The sequence below is a fragment of the Cebidichthys violaceus genome, unplaced genomic scaffold (genome assembly GCF_023349555.1).
Source record: "Cebidichthys violaceus isolate CVI_PGR_0920_01 unplaced genomic scaffold, fCebVio1.0.p SCAF_28, whole genome shotgun sequence".
NCBI classification, from domain to species: domain Eukaryota; kingdom Metazoa; phylum Chordata; class Actinopteri; order Perciformes; family Stichaeidae; genus Cebidichthys; species Cebidichthys violaceus.
Genome location: NW_027176461.1, coordinates 1,508,579 through 1,524,535, shown reverse-complemented (window position 1 = coordinate 1,524,535; position 15,957 = coordinate 1,508,579). Strand labels below are relative to the sequence as shown.

General features: G+C 39.5%; 2 protein-coding genes across 3 annotated transcripts in view; one reads left to right on the top strand and one right to left on the bottom strand.

Moving 5' to 3' along the window:
• Nucleotides 1-130: 130 nt before the first annotated feature.
• Nucleotides 131-15,957, top strand: part of dusp23b (dual specificity phosphatase 23b) — a 26,006-nt gene continuing 10,179 nt past the window's right edge. Inside the window, exon 1 of one of the 2 annotated variants that reach the window (XM_068721619.1) lies at nucleotides 131-310. The gene's annotated coding sequence lies outside the window, so the exon portion shown is untranslated. Of the gene's footprint in view, nucleotides 311-2,977; nucleotides 3,067-15,957 lie in introns of those variants that run through there. The other variant, XM_068721618.1, reaches the window with a different exon arrangement.
• LOC137880308 (coiled-coil domain-containing protein 106-like) lies at nucleotides 1,910-4,724 on the bottom strand. The gene is made up of 6 exons (XM_068721615.1): nucleotides 4,640-4,724; nucleotides 3,779-3,847; nucleotides 3,578-3,643; nucleotides 3,202-3,321; nucleotides 2,885-3,085; nucleotides 1,910-2,339 (listed from the first exon to the last, which is right to left on the bottom strand). Exons 2-6 carry the CDS (start codon nucleotides 3,807-3,809, stop codon nucleotides 2,032-2,034), a joined length of 726 nt encoding a protein of 241 aa, XP_068577716.1. The 5' UTR covers nucleotides 3,810-3,847; nucleotides 4,640-4,724; the 3' UTR covers nucleotides 1,910-2,031.

Sequence of the window (15,957 nt, the reverse complement as noted above, 5' to 3'; positions counted from 1 at the left end):
ACCTCTCTGCTGTTGCAGGTACTTCAGACATTTTTCAGATTTTCTGATTTTTAAAGACAGCTGGTTTCCACCCGGATGAAAGGTCAGCTAGGATTAACTGATCGCCCCACCTAGTGTTGCGACAGCTAGCGTTGCTTATGTAAAGACTGCTCCTCGTACTGTTCCTGCTGTAGGGCTAGTCAGTTAGCATGCTGAAGCAAACGGGTTGTTCTGGCTCCGTTAGCAGGAAGCGTAGCAAGTAATTGAACGGTTAGTAAGGTAGCACCAGCTCGACAAGTAGCGGAACGTCCCGTCCTCTCAAAGAAACACTGTAAGTTATTAGGGCCCGAGCCACCGACAACGTCGGGCCGCGAGGTCCCTATTGAAACTGTAGGAATTATTATTATTATTATTATTATTATTATTAGGGCCCGAGCACCGACGTAGTCGGAGCAGAGGACCTATTGTTCTTCTAATGTTTATTATTAGGGCCCGAGCACCGACGTAGTCGGAGCGGAGGACCTATTGTTATTCTAATGTTTTTTATTATTATTATTAGGGCCCGAGCACCGACAACGTCGGGCCGCGAGGTCCCTATTGAAACTGTAGGAATTATTATTATTAGGGCCCGAGCACCGACGTAGTCGGAGCGGAGGAACTATTGTTATTCTAATGTTTTTTATTATTAGGGCCCGAGCACCGACGTAGTCGGAGCGGAGGACCTATTGTTATTCTAATGTTTTTTATTATTATTATTATTATTAGGGCCCGAGCACCGACAACGTCGGGCCGCGAGGTCCCTATTGAAACTGTAGGAATTATTATTATTAGGGCCCGAGCACCGACGTAGTCGGAGCGGAGGAACTATTGTTATTCTAATGTTTTTTATTATTAGGGCCCGAGCACCGACGTAGTCGGAGCGGAGGACCTATTGTTATTCTAATGTTTTTTATTATTATTATTATTATTAGGGCCCGAGCACCGACAACGTCGGGCCGCGAGGTCCCTATTGAAACTGTAGGAATTATTATTATTAGGGCCCGAGCACCGACGTCGGGCCGCGAGGTCCGTATTGAAACTGTAGGAATTATTATTAGGGCCCGAGCACCGACAACGTCGGACCGCGAGGTCCCTATTGAAACTGTAGGAATTATTATTATTAGGGCCCGAGCACCGACGTAGTGAGCGGAGGACCTATTGTTATTCTAATGTTTTTTATTATTATTATTAGGGCCCGAGCACCGACGTAGTCGGAGCAGAGGACCTATTGTTATTCTAATGTTTTTTATTATTATTATTAGGGCCAGAGCACCGACGTAGTCGGAGCGGAGGGTGAGCGGAGAGTCCAAATAACTCTAAATTAAGTCTTTGTTACTTAGAATATGTTCCCCATACTAAAGTGACATCTTGATCATTACTAATTCACTAATAGTTGAACACTTATTAACCAACACATGTTCCCTTATCTAAAGTTGCCTCCTTTTCACAATTGGTTAATATATTATAGCCCATAACTACTGCAATAAACAAGTGATGGGTTACACCTTTGAAAAAATGGATCTATCTATAGGTTCCCTCTCATTCAGTGGTAGAATAACAAAGACAGCATAAGTACAAATACCTCATTTATTAAACCACTGGTTCAGGTTTTCCCAAGGCTGACAACAAATACTGCTCGAACAGGTAATGGGGTCATCCTGAAATTTCAAACACTGACAACTGTATCAGTGTATGTAAATATGTCATACAATATGATATCAAATGTATAAGCAGGTCATACTGTATGATAATACAGGTACTCTATTGTTGAAAAACACTGCACAATATAAAGTACAAAAAATTGAAATATAAAAAATATAAAACTTGCACAGCTCAACATGACTTGTCAAAGATTAGAACAAATGTACTGAACTGTACAAACGTTGCACTTCCACAGCCTAAACTTGCTCTATAATTACTGCATCAGGTGATTTATTCCCCTGTGCACAAATATTTCACTTTTCTCATACAATATAACAGAATTTTAACTGAACAAAGAAGCTCACTTAAGTCTTAATATTTCATCAACAAGGGGAGGAGTTGACATTTGGCCTTCATGACCTCTATAATGCTCTTCTTCTCAGGGGTTATGTGCGTTGCACACCTCTTAGCAAAGGACTGCAGGGTCTCAGTTGCAGGATCATACTTCAGGGTGTTGAAGGTTACAGGATCCACAATGTTGAGCTCTGCAATTGCAGCAGTCATCTTGATGGTTCCCCGGTCCACGCCATTTATTCTGAAGGCTTCGGTCATGGTGCGGACTTTGCTTAAGCTTTTCAAGACTTTTTTATATCTGCTGATAACCTCAGCTGGCCCTTTCACTGAAAAATATATAAACCAAAAACAAAGAACACGAAAAATGAGCACAAACCACGGCTTAAGGTCAGCTGAAATTGCTTAAACTGGTCACTTCTCTTTTGATAAAAGTATGAAGCATATTCTCGGAATTGAAGAATCTGCTCATCTCCTGATATGATTCCACGCACAATATGTGGTTCAGAATTCAATACAAAAATGATACTCTGTAAGATCTGTTTAGTTGGTAAGTCTTATGGTTCCGAATTATGTTTAATTCTGAGAGACAACTCTTTCTAGCAATACATTTAATGATGGATAATAATTAGTGTGAATGCTGCAAAATAAAATGGAGCTTTATTTTTGATGAAAGCCAAATTTTTGACTTTAGACATTTAATTTTTATTTATCATCAGATTCCTAGTATATTCAGAATCTAGAACTGAAGATCTGTATTTTTGCCTCATAATTACTTCAGGACATATTTATAACAGCTCTTCCAACGCTTTTATTAATACTTATTTTTCATAACCGCTAACAGGGCAGGTGGTTCAAGTTATGCCATTCTTACCTCTTACATGAGCTTTTCCAGGCACAGCCACAGTTGCAGATGCAGGTGTCTGTGTCCGACGTTTCTTCCTTCTTTGGATGAGAACATCACTGTCCGAGGACTCACTGATGTCTGGAGAAGATGGGGGAATGACGTCATCTTCATCCATGTTGCCATCATCATCCTCCTCGTCGTCCTCCAAAGTAAATACTTTAGGTTGAGCTTTGATCAAATAGAGGATAGATGAGACAAAGATCAGATTGTTATGAAAATATATCACACCGTTCATTACAATTACATTATATTTTGCAGATACAAGTTGCTCCCAAATCACTCACATGATCTCTTCTTTCCCATGATTTGCTCACGCAAGAAATTGCGCTCTTGCTCAAGATCCTTTATTATTTTTTCTTGCCATTGGATCCTGGCTTCCAGGAACTCCACTTTGGAAATTGATCCTTAAAAACAAGAGAGCAGGATACAAAAAAGATTATGATTTGACAGTATTAAATGAGTGAGACAGAGAGAGAATGACATGCATGCAACAAAGGTAGTGGACCAGATATGGTGTGTGCCTTAATTTGATTTGTAAGCACACACATGTATACTGACAAAATCTGCCAACAACTTTAATCTCAGGCGGAAAAATCACGCAAGAAATGAAACTCATTTTAGACAACAAAGATACACTGCTAGAAAATGAGAAATCATTACCTGATCCAATGCTGCTTATGCTGCTGCAACTTGGAGCAGAGCCTTTATCTCCATTATCTTCAGGACCTACAGTATGGCATAGGTACAACAAAATGTATACATATAACATATGAATAGATGACTTTAAACATTTAAACACATTTGGACAAGATAATTATTTAAGTATTACAGTTCCTTGAAAGTTAACAAAGAAAAATTTACCATCCAGATCATTTTTGGTCACCTCTGTCATCGAGTCATCTTTAGGGACATTTTCTTCTTTGCCTTAGGCTGTAAAAATATAAATAAATTAATGTAACTTAATAATAATCTACACAAGATTCAAAAGCTCTTCTTGTTCAATGACTGCATAGTGCATAATTTATTTTTCATTATAAAATGTGGTTCATACCAGAGATGGGACCAACTCACATGTGCAAGTCTCAAGTAAGTCCCAAGTCATTTTTCTTTGGGCACGTCAAGTCAAGTCCAAGTCAAGTCCTGCATAGGTCAAGTCAAGTCACCTTATTATTGCAAATTCACCCGCAGAATCTAATCTAAATAAAGTGTAGACAATATATTAGAATAGAAGAGAAGAGAAAATCTATTCTATCATGACAACACCATTCTCAGTCTGTACTCATACCAAGTAGTTTTAGATAATAATTTTATATTTTATATTCAATCCCCCCGCTCCCTCTCTCTCCCACTCCCTCTCTCTCTCCAGCGGTCCTTTCAAAATAAATGCATAAAAAGTCCGAAAAAAAAAAAAAAAAAAAAACTGAGCTGGTGCCTTGCCGGTGAGAAATTCAGCGGTGGGCCGGTGGCGTTATTTTTTGTCAAGTCAAGTCAAAAGTCATCAAAATAGCGACTCGAGTCCCCATCTCTGGTTCATACTAAGTTAAAGCATTACGCACCTGCACTCAGCTAGCTTAACATTACATTAGCTAATTAGCCTCGACACTGCAGATAAACGGGAGGGTTTACTATTCTTTAACTATGTAAACGGCCCGGGGACGGGTGTGATGATGTGCTTACAAAACTCAGGGGGACTTTCAATTAACAGGCTAGCGCTTAACTTACCATTTTTGTTACACGAATTTCCCTCTTCACTCTCCAAGCGGTGAACGAAACGGCAAACAGCCACCTCTCACCTTCTCCGAGACTGACTTGACTGGTGGCTCCCTTTGGATGATTGGATGAGGATGTCACATGACGGCAGAGTAACAGTCAATGATTGGATGAGAGCAACACATCGGAGGAGCACGGCTACGGATTGGTAGATTCTTATGTCAGTCATTACTCTACAAAGTGGGTCACTTTGCGCCTTTTTTGAAGCAGGACTGCGAGGTTGAAACCCATTCCATATATAATAGGAAGAAAAAAAATCGCCATGGTATGAGATAAAAAACAAATGAAATTAAAGCTGCAAGCAGCATTGATCGGGCCCTCGCAACGTCACACACGTCGAGGGTACTGGCAGGACTCTGGTTGATGCGGCAATGCATTTCTGTGACCATCATACACTGCATGCACAAGTTAGATGATATTTCCTGCGTCGACCAGCAGCATAGCAAGACCATGTTGCCAGGTCTTAAGCCTCAAATGTTTTGAGTGTACCTCCGATACAATCATAAATGTAAGCCTGTTAAGATCATTACGAAAATGAACGTGTGAATGTGCTTCAGTATTTGTAACATAACAGACTGTCAGGTTACTGGGATGGAGTTCAACTCTCTGCAGTGTCCTACTGATTGTATTTGGACTTACATGAAAGTTAACAGAACAGCAGTGTCATTTGTTTTTACTTGAACACTTTAATTTGACACTGTTTTCATTTTAACCTCTTCTGTAACTTTAGATTGTAGTGTGAAGCATTCATTGTAACATTTAACCTGATTCTCATGTAGAAGCTCTAGACAGATCATTTATACTAATGCCCACTGACATGGTTTGAAAAACACTGTTGATTAACTTTTGTTCTCCAAGCATCTTAGTTTGCACATATTTAGATCAGAGAAGTCTTTTTCTCATGGTGTGCCCACAAACCCTGTTTGGACCACTGTTATTATAGAATTCTGTTTACGTCCGTGGTTGCCAGTAGGTGGCGCTATGACTATGAGTTAATATTGGCATGCAGAAGTCCTAAAATCACGACAGCAATCAAGCATGTCAAGTTTGGGGCAGTTTTGACAAAGTAAGGTTGAGTTACAAAAGCTTGATGGATGATGGCGAATCATGTAAAATTTCCGCGACACCAAGTCCATGTTTGATGAATTCTAAACTTTTAATCACAAAGGTCTTTAGATTGTTCTGACCAAATTCTAAGCTGATCTGATTAATTATCTAGGACTAGTTCGTAGTACAGCACCTGGAAATGGGAAAAATACACGAGAAATTCATACAAAATTAGAAATGGCTGACTTCCGGTTGGGTTTAGAGCATGGACCCCTACGACTTTTTTTTAAATCCACATGTGATACATCTGCTTACCAAATGTTATACATCTAGGTGAAACGTACTGCGAGGGCTGCATCGTCAAAATATTGTAGGGGGCGCTATCGAGCCGAGTTGCCACTCTGAAGCATTAAAATCACATCAGATAACTACATTCAGGATTTTAAATGTGTGTGACAAGTTTGATTTTATTTTGAGTATTTTTAGCCCCTCAAAAACACCTTTGTTTTTCATGGCGAGGAATGCGTTGCCACGGCAACGGCATTTCACGAAACAACAAGCTTTGAGTAACTTTTAATCACAAAGGTCTTTAGATTGTTCTGACCAAATTCTAAGTTGATCTGATTAATTCCCTAGGAGGAGTTTGTTAAAGTAGAGCACCTGGAAATTGCAAAAACGACACTAGAAATTCAGACTAAATTCAAAATGGCTGACTTCCGGTTGGGTTTAGGGCATGGCCCCAAGAGACTTTTATTTAAGTCCACATGTGATACATGTGCCTACCAACTTTTGTTAATCTATGTGAAACGTACTGCGAGGGCTGCTTCGTGGAAATTTTGTAGGGGGCGCTATTGAGCCAATTTAACACTCTGATTGATTAAAATCATATTATAGAACTACATTTTGGCCTTGTGATCTGTGTGTCAAGTTTGCTTGTGTTTCAAGCTTTTTTTAACCTCTCCAAATGACCATCGTTTTTCACGCCGAAGACTGCGTTACCACGGCAACGGCGTTCGACGAAACATCAAAAGCTTAGAGAACTGGCATTATGAACTTCTTACATTTGTGTGGAACAAATTTGATGTTGATCTGATTTTCCAACTAAGAGAAACAAGCCAAAGTATAAAGACTTTAACTTACTGTTGCCAGTAGGTGGCGCTATGACTATGATTCAAAATTGGCCTGCAGATGTCTTCAGGCCTGGAGTCTAATCAAACATGTGAAATCTGGTAAAGATCTGATGATGTGGAGTCGAGTTACATCAGTTTATTCGTTCATGGCGAAGGATCGAAGTTCGCCGAGCCGCCACGTCGCCGCCCTTCGACAACTTCTTACAATCTTCACAATGAAGCATTATCAACATCTTAAGGCTTTTCTGACAAAACTTTAGAGGGATCGGAATAATCTGTGAGGAGCAGGATGTCAAAGTACAAAACGTACAACTTCCACTTGCCACTAGGTGGCGCTATTACTATGATTCTAAATTGTCATATACATGTGTTCAGGGTCAGGATGTTATGACAGCTGAGAAATTTTGAGCGGATTAGGCAATGTACAGCCGAGTTACAACAACTTCCTGTTTCATGGCGAATGGTGTTTTTTTGCCGCCACGCCACGGACACATAGTTCGATAACTTTTTGATCTTTGAGTATCGTTTCACTGCCAAGGTCTCAAGAGCATACTGACCAAATCTGAAGGCAATCGGGTTTAATCTCTAGGAGGAGTTTGTTAAAGTACGGCGCCTTGAAACGGTCCAAAAACGTCATAAAATTCAAAATGGCCGACTTCCTGTTTGGTTTAGGATATACCTCCTTTTGACTTTTTTGTACGTCCCATCACGTTCCACATACCTACCAAATTTCATACAGCTAGGTGAAACCCAAAGTTGGGGCTACTCTGTAGGTGGCGCTATCGAGCCAATATGTCATGCTGCAGCTGGACACCTCAATAATACTGGAATTTTCACCACGACTGAATTTTGTGCCAAATTTCAAAAAATTCCCAGTCTCCCAAGCACCTCCTTTTTGCGATGAAACTGGTACGATAATAATAATAAAAAACATTAGAATAACAATAGGTCCTCCGCTCCGACTACGTCGGTGCTCGGGCCCTAATTAGAATAACAATAGGTCCTCCGCTCCGACTACGTCGATGCTCGGGCCCTAATTATCAGAAGAAGATGTTGGGTTACGAGTTTTTGAGTCGAATACATTTTAGACAGTGCCCCAAAGAAAACTACAAATTCACCAGATGGTTAATGAGAGAAGGCCTACTTCGAAAATGGATGAAATGCCCCTCTTGCTCTCATGTTATGAAGTTGAAACGGACCTACGACAAAAAGGAGGCAGCATGGTGAGTAGAACAACTAGACGTGTGCCTTATTTATTCATTTTCTGTGTGTAAGCAAAGGGGAGTGTGCAGCATGCAGCCATCCAAGATCTGCTAGAATTCAGTGCCAAATCCTATATTTTACGACAATGTTTTTAATACAGGAGCTATGAGTGGTGTACACACAAAATAAATATAAGTCACATCTACAAAGTCACAATACAAATCACACACAGCTGCAAATTTTTAAGTAAGCTACTGTTTATTAGGTAGAGATAGGGGTGCTCATGTTTCCACAAAGTTCTACATGTGTACAACATCTGAAATGAAAAATGCCTCTTTTTTTTTAACAGTTTTAGATCACGTTCCTGGTCATATTGTTCACCTATTTATTATTATTCAATCAGCTTGACTTTAAACTTGTACATGCACAGGGATTAATTAATTGATATCACCCTTTTCATGCTGTGGCACAGTGACAAGTAGAGTAGAGTAGACACAGCTAAATTTACTCAAATGTCTAACCCGATTTAAGGTGTAACAGTTGTAGATATTACTTGTCATGTAGGCCTAGAAATGGGACTGTTCTGTTGTGCTTTGAGATTGCATGGGGGGAGGGAATCACAAGGGCTACTAAGAGTACAAGTGCACCTTGTCCAATCCCAATCTTAGCTGTTTCAACACTTATACGTAAATATCTATGTCCCCCTCTTCATCTTCATTTATGTTACATTTTTTATTTAGTGAAATCAGTACAGTATCATGGTTTTTATTTTTATAAATTAACCTTTGGATTTAATCATCAGGATTTGCCGAGATTCCTGTCACAAAGGGAAAACGGTATCAAGGTCCATCCGAAGTGGCTCCATATTTGAGAAATCGCACCTTCGACTTCATACGTGGATGCATTACATCTACAGGTGCGTGGTTTTACATTGTATAATAACAAAAGCCATCAAAGACAAACTCTAACTCGGACCCTAATGTTTTCTTTCAATGTTCTCACTATACTGTTGCTTGGGATGGGTCCTATAAGAGCCAATGCTTACAAGACATGAGTTTATACAGTATATGGGAAGAATTCTGAATATCAGTCGAATTTATCAAGTATGTGTAATTGTATAAGTGCTGGGTTGCGAAGAGTCCAATGTAGTACAAAGGTCTTGTGGATTTTTAGATTTTAGGTGGTTCCTGGAAATTGTCTCAAAAGAACTTAACTTTTTTAAACAGACACTTCACTGTGCTAATTTACTCAGTATCCATTTTTTGTTTTTTTCTTTAAACTCTTCAAAGATACAGCAGATTTAATTTGTTTTGGGGTTTTATTCCATTCCTCCCCTCATATAGGGAATGTTCTTCACCCTACTTTGCTTTTGAAATTTGTTGTTTCAGGTTAAATACACTCTTATATTCAGGCTATGAGTATCTGCTGTGTCTGCAAATGGGACTGCAAATGAGAAATTATGGTTATAATCAGGGTGCGATTTGCCGGTGGGGATGGTGGGGATTTTCCCCCCCTCTGGTTTACACGTCCTACCCTCTGCTGAATTATTTTTATCCTCGGTGGGGACAAAATGTATCCCCCCCCACCCAAAGTATTTCACTTTTTACATCGTAATTATTAACAACCAAAATACAAAGGGTCCGTGTTCATTTTGATTGTGCTGTGATTTTGATCTACCGGGGCGAGTCAGAGGCGTCGCGCTCGCAGAAAGCAGTTGAAAACCAACTGGATTTTCTTGCGTTTCACAAGTCCAACTTCCTGTCTGCGTCATCCGCGCCAAAACAAAAGCTTAAATCAAATGGAGAAAAAAATTAAAAGAATCCAGAGCAGCATATCGTCATATTTTACAGGACTACAACAAAAAATTCAAAGAAAAAAATATAACAGAAGATGAAACAAGATCTGACATTGCTGATCGGATGGTGGACAGCAGCATCTCCCTGGCTGAGGAGAGCTCCCAGGCCGCGGGGTCACTTGCTAATCCCTCGCCCCCCGAAACTATGGTTGGGGGCTGCATTGAGCCGGGTCGCTTCGCTAAATGGCGAGAGGGTGAAGTGAGTCATCAGAGCAGACTGTTTTCATAGTCTGACCTATAGTCTATCCGATTAACCATTAAAAAAAAACAAAAAAAAAAACCCATCTTGACAGCACATTGTGGTATTTCATGTTTTCTGTTGAACTGATATCGGGAAAGAATTAAAATTTTATTTTTATTTGGCAAATTTAAAAACAATATATTGAGAAAATATTTCTGCAAATGCAGTGGTTACGTTCACGTTCAAAATAGGCCTACCACCTACGTTATGTAGCCTAAGTGTAAGGTTTATCTACACAAGAATCAACAGTTTTCATGTTTTCACACTGTTGTGTGGTAATTTTTTGAATAAAATGTTTCTCAAAATTATCCCCCCTCTGGTTTTTTCACAAATCTCACCCTGGTTATAATTATGGTTATAAAAAGACTAATGACAACTTAAGAAATTGGTTTTAACCACCCACTTCTAAATTGTGTCATTGAAATATTTATCTGGTTGATCTATTACAGATTTGCCCAAGGCCTTCGACTGAGGCAAGTGGACATGCTGCAGGAACGAATTACTCGGAGTTCTGCAACTCTGAGTAAACTTGCAGACAAGCTGCAGAGAGTTTGCAAATCAGGAATGAAAAGAATGAGAAGAGGCAAGCAGACTGTTGGACAAAGAGCAGAGATTGTTATGATAGATGAAAGCAAATTTGGCCATAAAAGAAAGGTATGAAAGTTACACTTATGAGTATTACTTTGATGCCAAATATATGATTTTGTGTCTAAAAACGTGTATTTGATGTTTGTTAAGTCTGTGCTAAACTCAGCTACTGTCACTAGAGACAATATACAATATAAACCTGTTTTTGCCTGAGGTGCTTGGAGGTGTACCTCCTGTATCTCGAGAAGTAACTACTGCATTATGGAATAAGATACATTGTAGTTCATTGATGCAATCGAGGGGAATGTCGGTTTTAAGAAACTACATTATTCCTACACCCCAGAACAGTTCAATATTTGTAAACATGCACCACTACTCCAAAGCTAAAGAGAACTTTTGAATTTTTGACTTATGATTTATTCTCTCCCATTTCCCACCATTATTGCAGAATCATTACCCTCATTTTTAAGTATTTTAAGTCTTGTGAATTTCAGTACAACAGAGGACGGGCAAGCAACAGGAGTTCCTGGGTGTTCGGAATGCTAGGGATTAAGGATGACAGGAGGAGACCCATTCTTAAGGTTGTGCATCACCGTTCAGCCAGGCATCTCTTGCCTCTAATAAAGAAGCACGTTCGTCGTGGAAGCTCCGTCATTTCAGATGGGTGGAGATCTTACCGCCGTCTTCAGGATGAAGGTTACAATCACCTGACTGTCAACCATCAAGATTTTTTTGTTGACCCTGTTACAGGTGCACATACACAAAACCTGGAGAGATTTTGGGGTATTTGCAAGTCAACTATCTGGAGACAAAGAGGGAACCGCACACAAAAACTGTTGAGGGATCACTTAGATGTAATTGAGTGGACTTATTGGCGTGGAAACCATCACAGTAACGGAACACTTGGAATGCTTTTGCATGACATTAGGAAAAAATATCCAGTATGAAACCTGTCTGAAATGTAGATAAAGATATCAAGTTGATATTTATACTACCACTCAAAAGTTTTGACACACTAAATGTACTGTTACCACTGAGAAAAGGCTATTATCATGGACATGAAGGCCAAATGCCAACTCCTTCCCTTGTTAAAGTATTAAAATTCAAGTGAGCTTCTTTGTTCAGTTAAAATTCTGTTATATTGTATTAGAAAAGTGAAATATTTGTGCACAGGGGAATAAATCACCTGATGCAGTAATTATAGAGCAAGTTTAGGCTGTGGAAGTGCAACGTTTGTACAGTTCAGTACATTGGTTCTAACCTTTGACAAGTCATGTTGAGCTGTGCGGGTTTTATATTTTTTAGATTTCAATTTTTTGTATTTTTGTACTTTATATTGTGCAATGTTTTTCAACAATAAAGTACCTGTATTATACAGTATGACCTGCTTATACATTTGATATCATATTGTATGACATATTTACATACACTGATACAGTTGTCAGTGTTTGAAATTTCCAATATGTTACTAATTTGCATGTTAATAAGCAACTAATTAATGGTGAATAGGTGTACCTTAAAATAAAGTGTTACCAAAGTTACTAAAAGCTTGATGTTTCATCGGATAACATGGACTTGGTGTCGCGGCAATTTTACATGATTCGCCATCATCCATCAAGCTTTTGTAACTCAACCTTACTTTGTCAAAACTGCCCCAAACTTGACATGCTTGATTGCTGTTGTGATTTTAGGACTTCTGCATGCCAATATTAACTCATAGTCATCGCGCCACCTACTGGCAACCACGGACGTAAACAGAATTCTATAATAACAGCGGCCCAAACAGGGTTTGTGGGCACACCATGAGAAAAAGACTTCTCTGATCTAAATATGTGCAAACTAAGATGCTTGGAGAACAAAAGTTAATCAACAGTGTTTTTCAAACCATGTCAGTGGGCATTAGTATAAATGATCTGTCTAGAGCTTCTACATGAGAATCAGGTTAAATGTTACAATGAATGCTTCACACTACAATCTAAAGTTACAGAAGAGCTTAAAATGAAAACAGTGTCAAATTAAAGTGTTCAAGCGGAGGACCTATTGTTATTCTAATGTTTTTTATTAGGGCCCGAGCACCGACGTAGTCGGAGCGGAGGACCTATTGTTATTCTAATGTTTTTTATTATTATTAATATTAGGGCCCGAGCACCGACTGCTCACAGATTAATCGGATCCCTCTCAAATTTTGTCACAAAAGCCTTAAGACCTTGATAATGCTTCATTGTGAAAATTGTAGGAAGTTGTCAAAGCATGGCGACGTGGCGGCTCTGCGAATTTCGATCCTTCGCCATGAACGAATAAACTGATGTAACTCGACTCCGCATCATCAGATCTTTACCAGATTTCACATGTTTGATTAAACTCCAGGCCTGAAGACATCTGCAAGCCAATTTTGAATCATAGTCATAGCGCCACCTACTGGCAACAGTAAGTTAAAGTCTTTATACTTTGGCTTTTTTCTCTAAGTTGGAAAATCAGATCAACATCAAATTTGTTCCACACAAATGTAAGAAGTTCATAATGCCAGTTCTCTAAGCTTTTGATGTTTCGTCGAACGCCGTTGCCGTGGTAACGCAGTCTTTGCCGTGAAAAACGATGGTCATTTGGAGAGGTTAAAAAAGCTCGAAACACAAGCAAACTTGACACACAGATCACAAGGCCAAAATGTAGTTCTATAATATGATTTTATTCAATCAGAGTGTTAAATCGGCTCAATAGCGCCCCCTACAAAATTTCGACGAAGCAGCCCTCGCAGTAGGGCACATAGAGTTTCACATAGATTAACAAAATTTGGTAGGCACATGTATCACATGTGGACTTAAATAAAAGTCTCCTGGGGCCATGCCCTAAACCCAACCGGAAGTCAGCCATTTTGAATTTAGTCTGAATTTCTAGTGTCGTTTTTGCAATTTCCAGGTGCTCTACTTTAACGAACTCCTCCCAGGGAACTAATCAGATCAACTTAGAATTTGGTCAGAACAATCTAAAGACCTTTGTGATTAAAAGTTACTCAAAGCTTGTTGTTTCGTGAAATGCCGTTGCCGTGGCGATGCATTCCTCGCCATGAAAAACAAAGGTGTTTTTGAGGGGCTAAAAATACTCAAAACAAAATCAAACTTGTCACACACATTTAAAATCCTGAATGTAGTTATCTGATGTGATTTTAATGCTTCAGAGTGGCAACTCGGCTCGATAGCGCCCCCTACAATATTTCGACGATGCAGCCCTCGCAGTACGTTTCACCTAGATGTATGAAATTAAGTAAGCAGGTGTATCACATGTAGACTTAAAAAAAAGTCTTATGGGTCCATGCTCTAAACCCAACCGGAAGTCAGACAATTTGAATTTTGTATGAATTTCTTGTGGTTTTATTTCCTTTTCCAGGTGCTGCACTACGAACTCCTCCTAGGGAATTAATCAGATCAACTTAGAATTTGGTCAGAACAATCTAAAGACCTTTGTGTTTAAAAGTTACTCAAAGCTTGTTGTTTCGTGAAATGCCTTTGCCGTGACGACGCATTCCTCGCCATGAAAAACAAAGGTGTTTTTGAGGGGCTAAAAATACTCAAAACAAAATCAAACTTGTCACACACATTTAAAATCCTGAATGTAGTTATCTGATGTGATTTAAATGCTTCAGAGTGGCAACTCGGCTCAATAGCGCCCCCTACAATATTTCGACGATGCAGCCCTCGCAGTACGTTTCACCTAGATGTATAACATTTGGTAAGCAGATGTATCACATGTGGATTTAAAAAAAAGTCGTTGGGGGTCCATGCTCTAAACCCAACCGGAAGTCAGCCATTTCTAATTTTGTAGGAATTTCTCGTGTATTTTTCCCATTTCCAGGTGCTGTACTACGAACTAGTCCTAGGTAATTAATCAGATCAGCTTAGAATTTGGTCAGAACAATCTAAAGAACTTTGTGATTAAAAGTTTAGAATTCATCAAACATGGACTTGGTGTAGCGACCATTTTACATGGTTCGCCATCATCCATCAAGCTGTTGTAACTCAACTGTTCTTTGTCAAAACTGTCCCAAAGTTGACATGCTTGATTACTGTCATGATTTTAGGACATCTGCATGCCAATATTAACTCATAGTCATAGCGCCACCTACTGGCAACCACGGACGTAAGCAGGATTCTATAATTACAGCGGCCCGAACACTGAACTTAATAAAAGGGTTTGTGGACACACCATGAGAAAAAGACTTCTCTGATCTAAATATGTGCAAACTAAGATGCTTGGAGAGCAAAAGTTAGACAACAGTGGTTCTCAAACCATGTCAGTGGGCATTAGTATAAATGATCAGTCCAGAGCTTCTACTCGAGAATCAGAATAAATGTTGCAATGAATGCTACACACTACAATCTAAAGTTACAGAAGAGCTTAAAATGAAAACAGTGTTAAATTGAAGTGTTCAAGTAAAAGCAAATGACACTGCTGTTCTGTTAACTTTCATGTAAGTCCAAATACAATCAGCAGGACACTGCAGGGAGTTGAACCCCATCCCAGTAAACTGACAGTTTGTTATGTTTCAAACATTGAAGCGCATTCACGCACATTAATTTTCTTAATGATCTTAACAGGCTTACATCTATGATTGTATTTGGGGTACACTTAAAAACATTTGAGGCTTAAGACCTGGCAACATGATCTTGCTACGCTGCTTGTCGACGCAGGAAAAATCATCTAACTCGTGCACACAGTGTATGACGGTCACAGAAATGCATGGCCGCATCAACCAGAGTCCTGCTAGTACCCTCGACGTCCGTGAAGTTGCGAGGGCCCGATCAATGCTGCTTGCAGCTTTAATTATTATTATTATCGTACCAGTTTCATCGCAAAAAGGAGGTGCTTGGGATACTGGGAATCTTTTGAAATTTGGCACAAAATTCAATCGTGGTGAAAATTCCAGTATTATTGGGGTGTCCAGCTGCGGCATGACATTTTGGCTCGATAGCGCCCCCTACAGAGTAACCCCAACTTTGGGTTTCACCTAGCTGTATGAAATTTGGTAGGTATGTGGAACGTGATGGGACGTACAAAAAAGTCAAAAGGAGGTATATCCTAAACCAAACAGGAAGTCGGCCATTTTGAATTTTATGACGTTTTTGGACCGTTTCAAGGCGCCGTACTTTAACAAACTCCTCCTAGAGATTAAACCCGATTGCCTTCATATTTGGTCAGTATGCTCTTGAGA

Excerpts from the sequence above, each read along its gene's own strand:
- LOC137880308 (XM_068721615.1), bottom strand. The coding sequence starts at position 3,809 with ATGACAGAGGTGACCAAAAATGATCTGGATG. Across the intron at positions 3,644-3,778 it reads GACCAAAAATGATCTGGATG|GTCCTGAAGATAATGGAGAT; the intron begins GTAAATTTTTCT and ends GCCATACTGTAG. Across the intron at positions 3,322-3,577 it reads CATAAGCAGCATTGGATCAG|GATCAATTTCCAAAGTGGAG; the intron begins GTAATGATTTCT and ends CTTGTTTTTAAG.